Genomic DNA, 19,051 nt, shown 5'->3' with positions numbered 1-19,051 from the left:
GATGTGCTGCGGGAAAGGGTAACTTAGGCCTGCAGTCCACTGGGTGAGAGTGAGACAGTCATCATCATCATCATCGTCGTTATCACACACACACACACACACACACACACACACACACACACACACACACACAATAGCAAGACTCACTGTACGATGCCATAACCAAACATAATGTGCGGGTCAGTAGGGGTTAAGCTACTGGAGTTGTTAAGTATCGGGTATTGGGCCATTTAACGACCTGATTAAGTAGTTAAGGGAGTCATTGGAGTTACCAGAGTGTTTGCATAATTGATTATCGTTTTGCTATCTGTTTTTAAGTTTAGTTTTATCTGGATAGTTTATTTGTGTATGTGTGTGTGTGTGTGTGTGTGTGTGTGTGTGTGTGTGTGTGTGTGTGTGTGTGTGTGTGTGTGTGTGTGTGTGTCTGTCTGTCTGTCTGTCTGTCTCTCTCTCATTAGCTTTGTTAATGCTAGCCCTCTTTGTATCTCCACTGCTCTTTCTAGGAGAGGGAGTGACTGAGGCAGGGAGAGGAGGGAGAGGAGGGAAGAAAGGTGAAAAGAGAGGAAGGAAGGAGGAAAGAGATAAAAGAGGAAATGAAGGAAAGATCGGAAGAAACGGGAGGGAAGATGATGTTGATGATGTGGAGGAGGAAGAGGAACAGTTGTAGAACACGAGAGAGAGAGAGAGAGAGAGAGAGAGAGAGAGAGAGAGAGAGAGAGAGAGAGAGAGAGAGAGAGAGAGAGAGAGAGAGTGAGTGAGTGAGTGAGAGAGAGAGAGAGAGAGAGAGAGAGAGAGAGAGAGAGAGAGAGAGAGAGAGAGAGAGAGAGAGAGAGAGAGAGAGAGAGAGAGAATCGTTCCTTCGAAATTGCCTCTTTCCTCTCCTCTCGCATCCCATCCCACCTAATTTATTTTCTTCCCTCCATTCTCTTGCTTTTTTTTTTTTTTTTTTTTTCTGTTTTTGTCTCCTTCACTTTGTAGTTCTGTTTTGCTTCATCCTCTTACACACTCACAAATACATACCTGCTTACCTACTTATATACATACCTTCATACATTCATACAGATATAGCACGTGCATACATACAGCATACATGCATACATACCTTATATATACTTCATACATACTCACATACATACCTACAGATATAAATAATCTTAAATGCTCCCACTTACACTCATTCACATAATATACACATGTAGTCAAACATGCATATTATGATCACACACTTGACCCCCTTTCTCTCTGTATCTATCTGACTATCTATCGGTCTATAATTTATCCATCCGTCTGATTATATTTATTTATATATATATCTCTCTGTGTTTCAAGCTTCATTCTTTTTTCCTTCTGAAATTTTCCCTTCTGTTCTTTCTCCCTCCCTTCTTTCCTTCCTTCCTTCCTTTTATTCCTTCCATAGTTAGTTATTTCCTGCCTTCTTTACTTCCTTTAGTTACCTCCTTCCTTCTTTCCTTCCTTCTTTCAGTCTTCTTTCTTCCAGACGACAAGATTCTCCATTGACTCAGAGTTATGTACATTTTATTTTTAGTAATTTTTTTTTCTTTCTCAACTTTTAAATCTCTCTCTCTCTCTCTCTCTCTCTCTCTCTCTCTCTCTCTCTCTCTCTCTCTCTCTCATTTGTCATGCATGGTTTAGAGTAGGTAAGAATAATTCTTTTTCTCCTCGACCTCTTCCTTTTTATCTTATTTTCTCACTATGTGTCTCAACTTCTCTCCCATCCTCTCCTGTTCTCCCTCTCTCATTTTTATATTCTTGTATTTTCTCTCTCTTTCTTATATACAATTCTCTCTTATTCCTTCTTTCCCTTAGCGTCTTTTCTCCTTCCCTTTTGTGTTTTCTCCTCTTTGTCTCTCTGTTCTCTCCCTTCTCTCTCCTCCTCCTCCATTATCTCTTGCCTCTGCTTTCTTCCCTCATTATCTTCTCTTCTTCCTCTCCCGTCCTCTCTCCTGGCAAATTATCCCCCTCCTCTCTCTCTCTCTCTCTCTCTCTCTCTCTCTCTCTCTCTCTCTCTCTCGCTCTCTCTCACACACACACACACACACACACACACACACACACACACACACACACACACACACACACACACACACACACACACTTTCTCTAGTGACTTTCCCAGCCCTATCGTTCTCTGTCCTCTCTTCTATTTTTCCATCCTTCTCTTTTCTTCCCTCGCCTTCGCCTGTCCTTTCTTCTTCTTGTGTTTCTCATCTTGTCTTTTTTCCACCTTTCTTTCCTGCCTTCCTCCTTTTCACTATGTCTGTCTAGCTGTCTCTCTGTCTGTTAGTCTGTCCGTTTGTCTGTCTATCTCTCTGTCTATCTATCTGTCTATCCATTTATCTGTCTGTTTTTCTGTATGTTTTTCCTTGCCTCAGTCTCACTTTCAAAGCGGGCCTCACGTTGTTTGTGTAGTGCGGGGACTGGTAGCGTGTGTGTGCTGGGGAGAGAGAGAGAGAGAGAGAGAGAGAGAGAGAGAGAGAGAGAGAGAGAGAGAGAGAGAGAGAGAAGGGAAAGAAGTTGTATGCGGCTTTCATGGATTTGGAGAAAGCATATGACAGGGTGGATAGACTAGGATTGTGGAAAGTGTTAAGAATATATGGAATAGATGGGAAGTTGTTGAATGCTGTGAAGAGTATGTACGATGGTGCGAAGGCTGCAGTGCGTGTGGATGGTGAACTAAGTGAATTTTTCTCTTTGAAAGTTGGGTTGAAACAGGGATGTGTCATGTCTCCATGGTTGTTCAATCTGTACATGGATGGGGTAATAAAAGAGGTACAAGGTAGGGTAGTGGATGTTGGAGTGGCCCTGGTGAGAGAGGATAGTGTTTGGAAACTCCCTGTACTGTTGTTTGCAGATGATACCGTGTTGTTGAGTGAAGACGAAGGGGAGCTGCAAGGCTTGGTGGATGAGTTTGAGAGAGTGTGTAAGAAACGGAGTCTAAAGGTGAATGTAGGGAAGAGTAAAGTGATGGTCTTTGAGAGAGGTGAAGTCAGTGAATGTACAGCGAAGTTGGATGGTGAGGAATTGGAAAATGTGAGTACGTTTAAGTCCTTGGGTAGTGTGATGAGTAAGGATGGAGGTTTGGAGGGTGAAGTGCTTGAAAGGGTACAGCAGGGAAGAAAGGTTGCTGGTTCTTTGAAAGCAGTGGTAAGAAACAGGGAAGTGAGCATGGAAGTGAAAAAGTTACTACATGACAGTATTGTGATACCAACTCTAACGTACGGAAGTGAAGCTTGGACGTTGTTGGAAGGACACAAGTCAAGAGTGAGAGCCGTGGAAATGAGTTATTTAAGAGGAGCCTGTGGAGTCACATGGAGAGACAGGCTGACGAATGAGGATATAAAGGAGCGTTGTGGTGTGGATGTGGATGTGATAGGAAGCGTTATGAGGAACACACTGAGGTGGTTTGGCCATGTGGAGAGGATGGAGGGGCAAAGACTGACGAAGAGAGTGTATGTGAGTGAGGTGGAGGGGGAAAGAGGGAGGGGGAGGCCGAGGATGAGATGGAGAGATGGGGTGGAGAGGTATATGCGAGAGGGGAGTGTGAGTTGGGATCAGGGCAGTGAAATGGCGGGGGACAGGGCGACTTGGAGGCGATTTGTTTGTGGCCACCCCAAACGGGATTGAGGCGTCTGGCAATAGATAGATAGATAGATAGTGTGTGTGTGTGTGTGTGTGTGTGTGTGTGTGTGTGTGTGTGTGTGTGTGTGTGTGTGTGTGTGTGTGTGTGTGTGTTTGTGTGTGTGTGTCACCCAACCTAACCAAACCTAGCCTATCCAATTAAATCCCAACCCAAGCTACCCACCGTGGCCTGAGATAACCTGACTTAAGCCAACATTACTTCTCACGCCACCACAGCTTAACTGACCTCGCTAAATTACGCCTGACCTGACCTTGCCATTACAGTAATTACTTTGACCTTGTGTGTGTGTGTGTGTGTGTGTGTGTGTGTGTGTGTGTGTGTGTGCACCCTAATGGTTGCACTATATAAAGAAAGGAGGGAGGGAGAGGGAAGACAGAAGGGGTAGGGGAGGGGGAAGGAAGTATGAGGGGTAAAATGTAGTAATATCATGCCAGGATCTCTCCCCCCTATCCCCCCTTCTCTTCCTTCCCTCTCCTCCTTCCCCCTCCTACCCATCCCTCCCGTCCTCCTCCTCTTCCTTCTTTTTTCATCACTCCGTACTTTTTCCTTCCTTCTAATTCTCTCTCTCCCTCCCTTTACCTCCACTCATTTCCCCCCCATCACCCCTTCTGTCCACCCACCGGATCCGTTGTGTGACCTGTAATTAGGGCAGTAGTGACTATAATCCGGGTTGCGTTCCTGTCATATCTGTGTTGACGTTTTAGTGACTGGCTGATAGTTTGACTGACTGACTGACTGACTGACTGACTGGATGATATAATGTCTAGTGTCCTGACTGACTAATATAATGCATCACATCACTGTAGGTATATTTTTCCTGACACATCAGTTATGGTGGCGTCAGATTCAGTTAGTCTTAGTTATGAGAGGGGAATGAGTCTCCTTGGTTGGTAGTCAAATCTACCCTCCAGTCTGACAGCACTTGACGATCAGCTAAGAATCATTAATAACAGCAGTAAATATCATCATCATCATCATCAACATGCGTCCTTCTTACTTCCTCTCTGACTTTCATCGACAACAACAATAACAATAACAGCAACATTAAAAGGTCAACAGAACCTCCAGCCTTCGCTTTCCCTCTCCCTCCCCTTCTCCTTCTCTCCTCTCTCCTCTCTTCCCCTCCCCCCCTTTCGTCTTTCTGTCATTCTTTGCACTCATTCTTCTTCGCTTTCTCTCTCTCTTTCTCCCTAATTCTCCTTCTCATTCCTCGTTTCTTTCCCATCCCATTTTCTCCCTCGGTCATTCTTCCCTTCTCTCCCTTTCCCCTTTCATTCCCTCCTCCCCTCTCTCCTCCCGCTCTCCCGCACATGCTTCTCTCCCTTCCTCTCTCCCGCTTTACTTAGTTACATTAGTTAAACCTGCCCTGCCCAAACAGCCTCAGAAGGACTAACATGTGTGATGCTGTTTGCTTTCCTTTGTATGCCTCTCTGCACTTCCCCTTCCCCTCCCTATCTCCTCTCTTTCCTCCTTTCCCTTCCATCTCTTCCCTACCCCTTTTCCCCCTTCCTTCTCCCTCCCATTCCCTCCCCCTGTCGCCCTCATTCTTCTTCCTTTCCTCTCCCCTTATCCCTCTGTCCCCTTCTCCTCCTCTCTTTCTTGTTTCCCTCCTCGCTTCTCTTTCCCCTCACTTCTCTCTCCTCTCTCCCTTCCTCCTCCTCCCTCGTCCTTCTTCTCCCCTCTCCCCGTTCCAACTCCCCACTGCACCTTTCCCCTCTGTAGCTGCAAAAGACCGTAAGCCCCATCCTTTACGATTAGTGTGACTGGGCTAGTCTCTCTCTCTCTCTCTCTCTCTCTCATTCTGTCGTGTGTGGTTTCTCTTCCCCCCTTTCTATCCACTCATTCGTTCATTATCCTCTCATGCATATGTACCCCTCTGTTTGCTCTCTCTCTCTCTCTCTCTCTCCTTCCTCACTTACCTCCCTTTTTAATCCTCTCTCCTTTCTCCTTTCCCTTACCTCTGTTTCTCCTTTTTCTCTAATACACTTCCCTCCCTTTTTCAAGTACCTCCCTTCCCCTCCCCTCTCCTCCCTCACAGTTTCCTCTCTTTCTCATATATCTCCCTTACCTTTTATCCTCTCAGTTTCTCATACTTTCCTCCTTCCCTTCCTCTCTAATCCCCCTTTCCCTCCCTTCTCTTCTCTCACCTCTCCTTCCCACTCCCTTTCCTCTCACATTTCCTCCCTTTCTCTCTCCTCTCCCCCTTTCCTCCCTTTCTCTCTCCTCTCACACTTGCCTCCCTTTCTCTCATACATCCCATTCCGTACCTTCTTTCATTCTCTCACATCTTCTTCAGACATATTGACTATCTTACCTCCGTCCCTGCCTCACTTACCTCCTCCATGTGTAATCCAGCCCTCATCAGTGACTGCATGAACCTCTGTCTCCAGGCCTCGTGTTTATCTGCCTTTCTCTCACTGGCGCTCTTGCTCTTAGTCTGCGTCTTATCTCGCTCCTCCCGCGTCTTACGAGACCTATAACAACACCGATTAAATTTTTCCTTATTCACATTATTTCCTTTGCTTATCATTTACATTAAAGTGAGTATGTATGTATCCGATATATAGTAAATCACGTTAAACTATACTCTGTTCATATCGCTTTCATTACTTGTTTCATTTATGGTAAGTGTGCCTTAGCATACAGCAAGGCACAGTGTAGCAGTATACGGGATAGTTAAGATGCCTCTCAGAATGAGCACACTACCATGCACTGCCTTGGAACAGAGACCTGCTTCCTAAAACAAAATTATATTGGACCTATACTTTGCCTGTCAAAAAACCTATAACAAGAGCCAGCGATTGCTAACACCTCCAGAACTGTGCCACCTCGACTGATACACACCCCAAGTCCGTATCCTCGTACACCAACACGTAGTCAATCCTTCTCCGTCCATCCCTGAAGAAAGTTGTGGCATCCTCTTTCAAGTCTGTGTGGTGGCGTTCCCTTGGCGGCTGGGTTCCACTTTTGTTGCTCCCCCAGCTGTCTGAATCCCCCCCGCCATGCTGTTGGAGTGATGAGGCGTGAGATTAGGTTGGGAGTTTATGTAGGTTGGGAGGCTATGTGAGAAATGGGGAAGTAGTATTTAAGAGGACAGAGGATTTGCGATGTAGTGTTCTCTAGCCTGTTGCTTAGGTTAACTTCTGTTGCTCCCCTTTTTCTGTGTTACTTCTGATGCTCTCTCTCTCTCTCTCTCTCTCTCTCTCTCTCTCTCTCTCTCTCTCATACTTTTCATGTTAGAAATTGAAAAGTAAGTTACAGGTTCCACGGCAACGTGTGTTTCACTTTTGATCTGTGAAAAATTTCTTCATCGTTCTCAAAGTAAAGAAAAAATTAATGAAAATTATCAAACCATAACACTAACCAATATAAGGCAAAGGAAATACATTAATAAAAGCTGAAACGAAGAAAACTGTGTGTGTGTGTGTGTGTGTGTGTGTGTGTGTGTGTGTGTGTGTGTGTGTGTGTGTGTGTGTGTGTGTGTGTGTGTGTGTGTGTGTCTTCAGTGAGCTGACGACTTAAAAAATTTACCTCACTTTTTTTCCCCGACACGGTGCATTTACGCCGGCCAAGGAGGTTATGTTTTTGACTTGGTATGTTTGTTTACCTGTGTGTTTGTTGTAGCAGCATTATGGAAAGGTATTCGATGGAATTGTGCCAGTTTTGTTGGAATGATTCAGGACCGTCAGAAGAATACGTGTTGACAGTCTGGGCGAAAAATGTTATGGTCAAAAATGGTGTGTTGCTGCCTTGGAAGGGGTATGCACTCTCAGATGCACTTGTCTGTTTCTTAGTTTAAGGACAATTGAAATGGACTGTTTCTTCCTTGCCTTATCTGGCCAGACCTGACCCAGCCTAATCTGCCCTGACGTACTCATTCCCGTACTGCCTGCCTTGTCCTGTTCTACTGCCCTATGTTGCCCTTCCCTGCCCTGTCCTGTTTTGCCTCTCTTTGACCTGTCCTGATCTGCTGAACTCATTCTTACCTTACTTTGTCCTGCCGTACCTACCTTTACCTGCCCTGTTCTACCCTTTGTTGCCCAACCCTACCTTACCTTGCCCTGTCCTGTCCTGTCCTACGCTACCGTGTCTTGCCCCGCCTTTCCATGCTCTGCCTATGCTCCTGACATTGTCATAACCTATCTTCCTTGCCTTGCCCCACCGTGCCCTACCTGTCTTCCTGTTTCCTACCCATTTCTTACACACGCACACATTAGTTAGATTTCGAGTAGGAATAGTTTTTCTCCGAGAAGCAAGCTTATTTGAACCAACATGGCTCCTGTTCCCTGTACTTCTTATGCATTTGTACTGGACTGACCTGAGCTTGGCCCGTGGCTTGCAATAGATTCCTGGCGTCCGTCCATAGTTCCTTGAGCACCATCCCGCCCATTCCCGCCCAGGCCGCCCACTCCCTGCCCCAAGAAGAATCCTCAACTGGCACAGGACTCTCCCCGCATGAACTTCCTGACTCGCTTCTGTCGGAGTCCAATCCGTCTGCCCAGCTTCTTATCTTACTACTGTAGTATGGACTCAGAATGCTGGATCCCGCACTCAGCATCTGGGACCCAAAGACCAGCAGGTGAGCGTCCAGGGTGTGGCTGGTCAGGGATTGTGACCCCAGCGCCGTGGAGTCCAGTTTGCGAGTCCTGTACTGCACCTGGGTTTCTGGACTGTTTGGTTGAGACATCAGACTGTTTCGACGTCCATCTGGAGTGTTTTCATGTGAGTCTGGACTGAGGTGGAACTCTGGGCTGTTTCGATAGGACCTCAGAGTGTTTGAGGGAGCCTTGAAACTATTTTGAGGATCATCTGGGACACATGGGTGAGAGTCTGGACTGAGGAGAGACTCTGAACTGTTTGGGTGAGACTCGGGACTATTTTGACGTAGATCTGGATAACAGTGTGGAATGAGGTGAGATGATGGACTGTTTCGACGAGCGTCCGGACTGACAGGAAAGTTCAGACTGTTTCGGCGAGCGTTGTTTTGAACATTCGGACTTTGCGAATGAGAGTCCAGGCTGGTAACAGGAAAATCTAGATTTTTAGTATTTGAATCCGGATATCTGAAGCTCTTGGTGTGTTCCAGGCCATTACAGTTGGGGTCTGGACTTATGGGACAAGAGTCAGAATTTTCAGAGCAGTTTCTTTGGTATTTGGAGCCTGGATTTTTGGCATGACTGGCAGGCTTTGAAGAGTAACCATCCGCACTTTTATTATGAAAGTCTGGATCAACTCTAGACAGTTCAATTTCAGAATAACCATTTGTACGTTGTCTGGTGTTCGGACTGGGTGTGTCTGTGGAGTCCTCTTCCATATTTATTGTCACAGAGTCCTGTCTTGAGCATTTTCTACCTGAGTCCTTTGAATTATCCTTCGTTTGGTCCTGTTTTCCTTGCTCAGCTGAACTTATTTTGCCATGTTCAGCTAAGTCTTCTTCCCCGTGTGTTGTTGTATACGTTTTATTTCGTTCACTTGAGTCAGAATCTTTCTGTTTAGATGGTCTCAGTTTGATCCGTCGTGCTGAATCCATTTTACATCGCTCAGTGTCTGGATTTCTGTTTCCAGAGTCCATTGTCTTTAACTTGGAGTTTGAATGCCAGTTTTCAGAATCCAAGCGCTTTTGTTCACGGCTGTTAGTTTTGCTCCTTTCGCTTTCTGCCTTCCTATGTTCAGAGTCTGTATTTGCGCATTCGTTATTTATTTTCCTTTGTTCGTAGTCTGTATTTAAGTGTTTAAATTCCATTATCCTCTCTTCTGAGATCATGTGCCTGTGTTTAGAATCCTGATCGTTTATATGTGCACGTGTAATCGCTCCGTATCGACCCAACCCCAAATTTCGAGTTTCGTAATGTTTTAAGTTTGATTTGGGCTCTTGCGACTGTTTGGTTTGTTCTCGCGTGTTTTTGGTGTGTTCTCGTGGGTCTGTGTTATCTCGCGAGTTTGTGTTGTGATCTCGCGAGTTTTGGGTGTGATATCCCGAGTTTGTGTCGTTGTCTCTTGGTTGTTCCGTTTGTTCTTGCAAGTTTTTGTTGTGATTTTGCGAGTGATCAGTGTGTCCTCGCGAGTGTTGAGTGGGTTCTCGGGAGGTTGTGTTGTAGTCTAGTGTGTACTGGTGTTGTCTCCACGTAGGGAGGGTCCGTCTCAGCGATTTTTGGAGATTCTTAATTGTAAATATTTTGTGTTCTCTGATCTGTTTGTATTTTCTCGAAGCTTCCGTCGTGTTCTCGTGGATGCCTTTTGTGTTGCAGGTGTTGTGGGTGCTGTTGATTGTGTTCTTGGTGTTCTGTCAGCATGCTCTGGTGCGTGTCTCTTATATTCTGTGTTACCTAGTGTGTATCTCCCGTGTTCTTGGGGCTGTGAGTCGTGTTCTGGTGGTCCTTTCTTGTGTTCTGTTTGCTTTAAGTCGTGTTCTAGTGATTGATCTCGGTGTTCTCGCGAGTACAGGATCTTGTTCACTTCTGTTATGCTGTAAGCTGGGGTGGTGATGCCCCCGGGTGTTGTGCTGTGCCCTTGTTGGTGTTGGTGTTTGTGTTACTCGCCTCTTCAATCCCGTGACCAATTTTTAACTTCATTCTTCTCCCTTCAGACGATTTTACTCAGCTTAGGAAGGATTTTTTTTTCTAGGTGGGGGGAGGGTTATATATAGCTTTCAGTGACCCTTTCAAAGATTTCCCCTGACATGAAACAAATCGTCTGACGGAGGGAAGACAAAATGAAAAGTGCGTCATTGGAGTGAAGGGATTAGACTGTTATTTTCCCATGTTATTTTGTTATTGCTGGAGTTGTTTTTTGTTATGTTCAGCCGTGCGTCTTCTGCTGGTGTTATTGTTTGTGTTATTGAGGGCTGGAGTGGTTGTGAGTCAGTTTTATGTCATTTTGTAATTGTTGGAGTTCTTTTCAGTTTGTTATGTGACATGTTCAGACGTGCCTCTTCCCATTGGTGTTATTGTTCGTGTTATTGAGAGCTGGAGTGGTTGTTAGTGTTATGCGTCTTTGTGTTATTTGTTATATTATTCCGTTATTGTTTAAGTTGCTGTTCAACTCTTTTCGCGCTAACTTGGCCCAGACTTTCGTCCTTTGGAGCTTGTTTGACGTAGCATAGTGGTAGAGAAGAACAAGACTACTGGTTTACGTGATTAATATAACACTTCTTCGAGACTACCACCATATTATAGTGTTATTCTCTTGTTACAGCGCAGCATTCAGTGTAGAGATGGTAATGTTAGGTCAAGTAAGAGTGAAAGGAGTTTAATCAGCAAAAAAAGGTAAAAGCTATCTCGTTTTACACTTGTTTCAGTTCCCCCTTCCCTTGCCTGCAACCCACGTGGGTATTTTATTCAGAGTAACACCAGACCGTAAGAGAGAGAGAGAGAGAGAGAGAGAGAGAGAGAGAGAGAGAGAGAGAGAGAGAGGAGAGTGGATAGAAGAGTGAAGGAAGAAGGAGGGAGGGAGGGAAAGAAAACTAGAGGAAAGGAGATGTGGAGGACAGTAAAAGAGAGGACTTTGCAGTGAACGACAAGCCAAATGGTTTCCTGCGGCTTAGGAAACCATTTACTGCATTGGAGAAGCCTGGTGGTGTAGTGGGCTGAGGCACTGCAACTGGATGAGGCCCAGTGGGATAGCAGTTAATGAGTGGGTAGGGTTTACTGCTTACATGTCAGGGTAATGTCACTTAGAGAACGGGTCACTCGTCTTAGTTGTCTTGATTAAGTAGCCTAGCCTCAGACCCCTACGCTGTGAAGCAATACAGATCTCGGTGATTGATGAACAGACTAAACACAAAAAAAAAATTGTGTTAATAATTACACGAAGTTTCATGAGTGTTAATCATGAATTAGTAATAAGTCTCCTTGGTCTCTAGGTAGATCCGCCCTTCAGTCTGGCTACTTTTGGCCATTAACCGAGCCGAAAGAGGTTAGAGATCTTTGTCAGGTGAATATATAAACTGAGTATAGGATCTTTTAAAATTATTTCTGCAAGCTGGTAAGGATCAATACATCTGTTGCTGCTTATAGGTATCTGAGAGCAGGAGAGGGAGGACGGCAGTGCGGTATGTGCTGAGTGAGAGAGGGGGAGGCAGCGGGATGGGGGAGGGAGCGGAGTGGGGGAGGGGAGGGGAGGGTACAGGGGAGGAGGGATAAAGGAGGAGTGGACATACGTAGGAAAGGGGGAGGGAGGGAGAGGGAGAAGGGGAAGGGGGGGAGGAGGGAAGAGGGGAGTGGGATAGAGGAGTGTGGGATGGGGGGGACTGGAAAAAGGTGGAGAGAGGAAAAGGGGGAGGGTTAGAGGGAGGGAGTCAGGGAGAGAGGATGGGAGGGGGTGAGTGATAGTTTTAGGGAAGGATGGAGAGACAGAGAGGGAGGAGGGAAGCTGGGGTAAGAAGAAATGGAAAACGAGGCAGGGAAAGGAGAGAGAGAGAGAGAGAGAGAGAGAGAGAGAGAGAGAGAGAGAGAGAGAGAGAGAGAGAGAGAGAGAGAGAGAGAGAGAGTCTTGTGTAGGGACATAAGTCAGGGAGAAATCCCCGAGAGAGAGAGAGAGGGGGGGGGGAGTCTTGTGTAGGGACATGAGTCAGGGAGACAAATCCCCGAGAGAGAGAGAGAGAGAGAGAGAGAGAGAGAGAGAATGCACGAGAAAGTCCGAGAGAAATCGGCGAAACAGAAACGAGTGAGGTGGAGAGGAAGAGGAGGAAATGGGGGAGGAAGTTGATGGAGTGTGTCATGTTGGTGGAGGAAGGAGGAAAGGAGGGAGGAAATGGGAGGGAAGCAGGAGGAAGGAAGGAGGCAAGGTTGGAGAGATAGTGGGGGGGAGTAAGTTATTCAAGTGAGAGAATTTTTATGGAGTTACATAGATTTACAGACCTTGCGATCCTTAAAAGACAGTTTGGCATAAATATTAATACTGTAGTGACTTCGGAATTAATAGAGAAAAAATATATTTCAGGAGAAAGTGCCACGTAGCCCCCTGTTTCACCTAGAGTACCGGCATTAGTAAATCATAAGGCTCTTCCTCACCCTCCTACCCCTCCGGCAGTCTGACATAATTCGGGGAAGCAACACGTTTTAAGAGAGAGAGAGAGAGAGAGAGAGAGGGAGCGAGAGAGGTAATGGGTGTTTACTCCAAGACAGAGTTGTCTGATTTGTCTCGTTGCATTTAGATGTAGGGTTTCTAATTGCATTCTTTGAAGCTTGTTGCTGTAGTACTGGTGGTTGTGGTAATTGTGGTAGTAGTGGTTGCTGTGGTGGTAGTTGTGGATGTGGTGGCTGTGATGATGGTAGTTGTGGTTGTGGTGGTGATAGTTGCGGTTATGATGGTGGTAGTTGTGATGGTTGTGGTGTTTGTTGTAGTAGGTGCAGTGGTACCAGTGTGGTAGTGATGGTGATAGTGGCAGCGATTCCTCTCTCTCTCTCTCTCTCTCTCTCTCTCTCCCTCTCTCTCTCTCTCTCTCTGTCGCCACACATATCCTCACATCGTCTTTAACTGTCTCGCTGCGTGGGTGTTCTCAGTTAATTAAATTCATGTGTCATCAGCCAGAAGAGAAGGCCTATGTTGCTCTAGCGTACTGTGTTGGTTTGGTGCTGGAGAAAGACGCCTTCATGTGGTGGCACCGATATAACCAGGTGGCTCTCCTGCCTGGTTGTATAAACGTCCTTCAGCTACTTCCCTCCCCCGAAAAGGAGGATGGTGGACTGCAGGACAAAGGCATCTTAAGCCTGCAGTCCACCGAGTTCACAGTCCAGATGATGGTTTACCCCTTGAGCCCGGTGACGTCATTTTGATTTTTTTTTTCTTGCCGTCTTCCTCTCTCCCAGTTCCTCTTTCCACCTTTCTATTTTCTCTCCCAAACTACCATACCCAGCTCACACTCCCTCTCTTCCCTCCTCTTCCTCCCACTTCTCCCTAACGCCCCCTCTTTTCCCGGCACCTACATCCTGACATCATGATAACTAATTCATCTTCCGCCTCCCGACTCTTTATATAGCCTCCTCAGCCATGGGTGGGGAGGGGGAGTTTCCAGGTACCGACACAGAGATTTATTTGCGTCACTGGCAGATCTCTCATGAAGGCTGTGTTGCTGCCGCTGTCTTTAGGTTTTGTGGTTGTTATGCTCGGTGTTGTGTGTGGCCTGGAATTTTTACATCCGTGAGGGCAGGACCTAGCGGGTGTGATGTGTTGCTCCTTTTGTGTGTGTGTGTGTGTGTGTGTGTGTGTGTGTGTGTGTGTGTGTGTGTGTGTGTGTGTGTGTGTGTGTGTGTGTATGACTAGTGGTTGTGTAATCCTTGCCACAGGTGGTAATACGATAACAACATCCTCAAATTTTATCTCACCGAACCTGAAACACCGCTACATAACCGTTTTACAGTAATCTAAATCTAACCAGTCCCGACTAACTAACACAGTAACTAAGCTAACATACTAAATGACAGGAAAAACTAGCGTCTGTAACTAAAACTTAATAAAATAAATGATAAAATAACTCCCCAGCCAACCAGCCACTGAGTAACTAATCCAGTAGTAGTCGTTACAACCCCAGGCTCGTCTGAACGTGAACCCAGTGCACTACAGGCTACAATCGCACTCTTCAGCAGTCCACCATCTTCCTTTTGGGGGACGATGAGTGGGTTATTGGACGTAGGTATGGCCGGGAAGTTCCACCAACTGGTTTAATCGGCGACACCACTTGAAGGCGTCCATCCACCACCTACCTAGCCCAAAATAACGTGACTAAAATCACCCACCGCTAATCCAGTCCAACTTACTCGAATAAAATCGTCTGGTGTTTAGTGAGATAAAGCTAAATAATATCGTTTATCATTAGCGGGAGGAGAGTTTTAAGAGTTGTCTCCATCATGAGAAGGCTAATGCAAGATGCCTTTTTTCGCTTTTGTTGTCATTTCAGATATTTTTGTGGACCTTTTGTTTTGTTTTTTGCAGTTTCACTTTTTTACAGTAGATACGATTTTCTGAATTCACTTTTTTGTAATGTGAGACTCTTTTGGAATTTCACACCTTCATGTAATTTCAGATTTTCTTGTAATGTACGGCTTTGTTTTTGCTGAGTCAGAAAGGTTGGGAGTTTCAGACACTTTTTTTTTTTTATTTCATACACTTTTCCGATTTATAGACGAATTTTGTAGTGTTTTCGTAAATTGTTTCTTTTTTTTCCTTTTCATATATCTTTTCCGTTTTTCTTTGGTGTGTGTTTGTGTTTGTTTGTGTGTGTGTGTGTGTGTGTGTGTGTGTGTGTGTGTGTGTGTGTGTGTGTGTGTGTGTGTAATCTAAAACACAATTTCAGGTACTTTTTGAACACTTTTTATGCACATTATGTCTCGTAAATTCGCTGCTGTATTTTCAGATATTTTCACTTTTTAATAATCCGACGCTCTTTGTAATGCCACACGTTTTTTGTCACTGGCTTTTGTAAACAATCATTGGTTACAGTACGACTCTCTCTCTCTCTCTCTCTCTCTCTCTCTCTCTCTCGTTCTTTCACTCACGCTTACTCTCTCTCTCTCATCAGACTCAACTGAGGATCGACAGGAAGTGCCCTAGATAAATGAGACGGGAGAGCAGGGACACAGAGAGAGGGGAGATACGGGTGTGTGTGTGTGTGTGTGTGTGTGTGTGTGTGTGTGTGTGTGTGTGTGTGAGAGAGAGAGAGAGAGAGAGAGCATCTTATTAGCTCTTTATACTATACTTGGTGTCCCAGGAAATGAGAAAATTTAGAAGTAATTTTTCATTAGCTAATCTTAAGCAATAAAAGTTACCCTCAATTACTGATGACCATATGGGGTAAAATGGCCACACACACACACACACACACACACACACACACACACAAAACCCAAGAATCACCTGAAGCTTGTAACAGTTTCCTTATGCTCGCTTCAGCCTGTCTCACTTCCCTCTGAGGATACCCAAAATAAACTGCCGGAAGAATAGCGATAAGGGAGCATTTTTTTTTTTTTAAGTCAGAGAAACTTCCTTGTCTTTTATCTATGGGATGATATGCTTGTTTTCGGCAACCTTTGATGGAGAAAAAGTTAGTTGTTTCACCTTAACCTGGCCCAGATCTTCGTCCTCTTGTTGTTATTTCACGTGATTAAATGCCCGAATAGACAGTGCTACGGCTCTCCATCCCTTCCATATCACTTCTTTGTGACTATCGCTCTTTCACCTGGCTTGGCACAATTCTTCGCGTTGTGCGGATTATGTCACGTACCCAGTTGGTAGCATAAGACTGTGCTACGACTTTACGTCTTTCCCATAGCACTTCTTCGTGACTAGCATCATATTCCACTGGTAATTTATTGTTACAGCAATGCATTCAAGATGGAGAGATGGCAAGTTTAAGCTGAGTGTGAAAATTGATCAATGCACACGATTATAAGTACAATATGTGCCTGCATCCTTGTCCCTCTCCACCCAGCGGTAAAATTAAGGACCTGGATTCACATAGAGTCTTGCGGGTCGTAATTGATGTGCATTACTCCCGATCCGTCTGCAGATAAATAGATAGGTAGATAGATAGCCAGACACATAGATAGATCAATAGACGGACAGTTAGATAGACGGTGAGAGATAGGGGTGTGTGGGGGTTATGTACCGGATATGACCTAGACACGCTTATTCTTATGATCGATCACTGTGTGTGTGTGTGTGTGTGTGTGTGTGTCATGTGAGGGTGCCATATGCTCGTGTACAATACTGGACTACTCCTAGCGACCTTGCATAGCGTCGCTACGATCCCTGGTCACGACAACTAAGAAATGAAACTATAATTTGCTCCCACTTCTCTCTCTCTCTCTCTCTCACACACACACACACACACACACACACACACACACACACACACACACACACACACACACACACACACACACATACACACATACACACACGCTCACACTTATTGGAACTGGTATATTGGAATTGCTTTGAATACCCTGAGTTTTGTGTCATATATATATTTTTTTCTTAGAGTAAGTCAGTATCCCTTGTTTCGCTGGGAGGAGAAAGTAGTAAGAGAGAGTGTTGGAGATTTGAAGTTAGGATTATTAGTGTGTTACTGTGAGATGCATTTAGCTGGTTATAATGTTAGTATGTTCACTCATGCAAATTAGTTATTATTATTATTATTATTATTATTATTATTATTATTATTATTATTATTATTATTATTATTATTATTATTATTATTATTATTATTATTATTGTTACCATCATCGTCATCATCATTAGTTACTGACACGATGAAGTTTGATGAACTTAGTCAATAAATGTCTCACTTTAATCTCTAATAAAAGTAATAAATATTGATAAAGGTGGCAGGAGGCACCATGGAACACAAAGCAGCGGCGGTGGTCATCTCTGTATCTAAGGCCTTTGAACCTGTGGTCGGATATTGCCGCACTGTCATCGGATATAAAACCGCTGCAGCATCCAATTTACAGAGGTTAGCTCCCCTACATGTTAGTCCAGTCATCGCTTTAAAGACGATCCTGGAACTTTACCAAACTCTAACAAAGCCCATCTGAAACATTACCTGGAACTTTCCGTAACTGATAAAGCCTACCTGATTATCGAGATCGTCATCGTTGATAAAGTTGAAGTGCGCCTCGGGGTCCATGCTGGTGTAGCTGCCGATGCTGCCATAGGTGCGGTCTCTTACTATGGTGCCGTAGTTTCGATCCCGGTTCACCTGCCCCGTCCCGTTCAGCTCGTATCGCTCGCTCTGCCGGCTCCCGAACGGCATCTTGAAAGGCTGGATGCTTGAAGACGGTCTTGAGTAGGTGGGTTGGGGTTGGCTAGGTTAGTTGCGGTCTGGAGTTGGTTAAGGTGGGTTGAGTCGGGTTTGCTTGAGGTGGGGTAGGTTGGGTTTGGGCTGGGTTAATTTAGGCTAGGTCCGACAGACATCTTGAACGGCCCCCAAGTTGGTTAGGTTAGGATGGGTTTGGTAGGACCGGGATGAATTGGGTTGGGTTAGGTTGATTGTCGTGCAGAGTACATTAGGCGGTTGATGGTTAGGCTGGGTTGGGTTTGGTCAGGCTGGATTAAATCATGATGAGCCTGACTAAGCTGACGTGGATTAGAAGAGGTGAATAAAAAGTGGTGGGGTTAGGCTTCGTTAGGCTGAACTGGATTGGGTTTGGTTTGGTAAGGCAGTTAGATTAGGTTGGATTAGGATGGTTTGAGGTGGATTAGTGTGGGTTATGCTGGATTACTGGAAGGCGGGCTGGCATGGGTAAAATTGTTCTTAATTTCCCGTAGATTAGGTTCGGCTGAGTTGGATGGGAGCACGTCATGTTAAGTTGGGTTTGGTTAAGTTAGCCTTGTTTTCTCCTTGTTGGAGTAGGTTAGGCCAGCTGGGGTTACAGTGAATTAGGGGGATTAATCTAGATCAGCTTAGGCTGAGTCGAATTAGGCTAGGCTGAGTCAGGTTAAAGTAAAGTGAGGTTGGGTTAAGTTAGGCTGGGTTAGGTAATAAGAATTAGGCTAGGTTATGCTGGTTTCCCCTTAAAAGTGTCAGAGGGTGAGTAAAATTTTAGCACTTAAATATAAGTACACTGCATCTCTTGTTTTCATTCAGTAACTCGATATAATGTGGATATCTTGAAGCAGGATTCAAAGATGAGTGTATTTTTTCAAGATTTAAGTGATTATAAGGTTTTTGTCATGTTTTCTTCGGTGCCATTGTCTCTTAGATTTACTCGAAGATGAACCTTTCATCGGGGTTCCGGTGGATGTTCTTTACACCTTTTCAGTCACATTGTCTCCCGAACGGTAATAATAATCCATAATAAGAGTAACATCTTGACTATTTGTTGAGGTCAGAGTCAATATCACCAGTTTTCTTGAGCATCGAAAATGAAGAGGATAATATATACTTATTTATACGGGTCATTTTCAGAACTTAATCACTCTCGTAATATTCACTAGAATGAACCACTTCGTCTCCTTAGAACCCCTGGTTACATGAAATGGACACACTCTGCAAGGAAACATTATGGTGAACCACTGCCTACCTGAGAACCATTACACTTGCAGCACAGTTGGCTCGTAGCGTCTTTTTCCAACCACTAGACTGAACTCAATAGCCTCGTTTTAAGCACATGGTTAAAATCTGTTTTGCACCATTTCTTCCATGAGAACCACTTTACCCAACATTCTGTCTTATCCTCTCAAACGATTAGATTGAACAGAACCTCCCTGTCGCCCAGAACAAACGATTAGCCTGATCCTAAGCCCCACATTTTCTGTCATGCACGTTGGTCACGCTAGCTCGCAGGGCTAACACACTCACGAACCACAGGCAGGGTTCAGGAAGGGTTCAGGGTGGGACAGGCCTAGTGAGTGAACCCCCTGTGTCCTTCCATGGTTCAGGTGACGGTT

General features: G+C 45.0%; 1 protein-coding gene across 1 annotated transcript in view; it reads right to left on the bottom strand.

Annotated features, from left to right (window-relative positions):
• Nucleotides 1-17,414, bottom strand: part of LOC145416722 (anoctamin-7-like) — a 39,904-nt gene extending 22,490 nt beyond the window's left edge. Inside the window, exons 1-3 of the mRNA XM_080285651.1 lie at nucleotides 17,235-17,414; nucleotides 6,506-6,666; nucleotides 5,997-6,135 (exon numbers count right to left, since the gene is read on the bottom strand). Coding sequence (XP_080141777.1) covers nucleotides 5,997-6,135; nucleotides 6,506-6,666; nucleotides 17,235-17,414 — 480 coding nt within the window. The remainder of the gene's footprint in view (nucleotides 1-5,996; nucleotides 6,136-6,505; nucleotides 6,667-17,234) is intronic.
• Between the last annotated feature and the right edge of the window lie 1,637 nt (nucleotides 17,415-19,051).

The sequence above is a fragment of the Coenobita brevimanus genome, chromosome 107, assembly GCF_032717465.1.
Source record: "Coenobita brevimanus isolate Jiangsu-jjx chromosome 107, ASM3271746v2, whole genome shotgun sequence".
NCBI lineage: Eukaryota > Metazoa > Arthropoda > Malacostraca > Decapoda > Coenobitidae > Coenobita > Coenobita brevimanus.
This window is presented reverse-complemented; position numbering and strand designations above follow the sequence as displayed.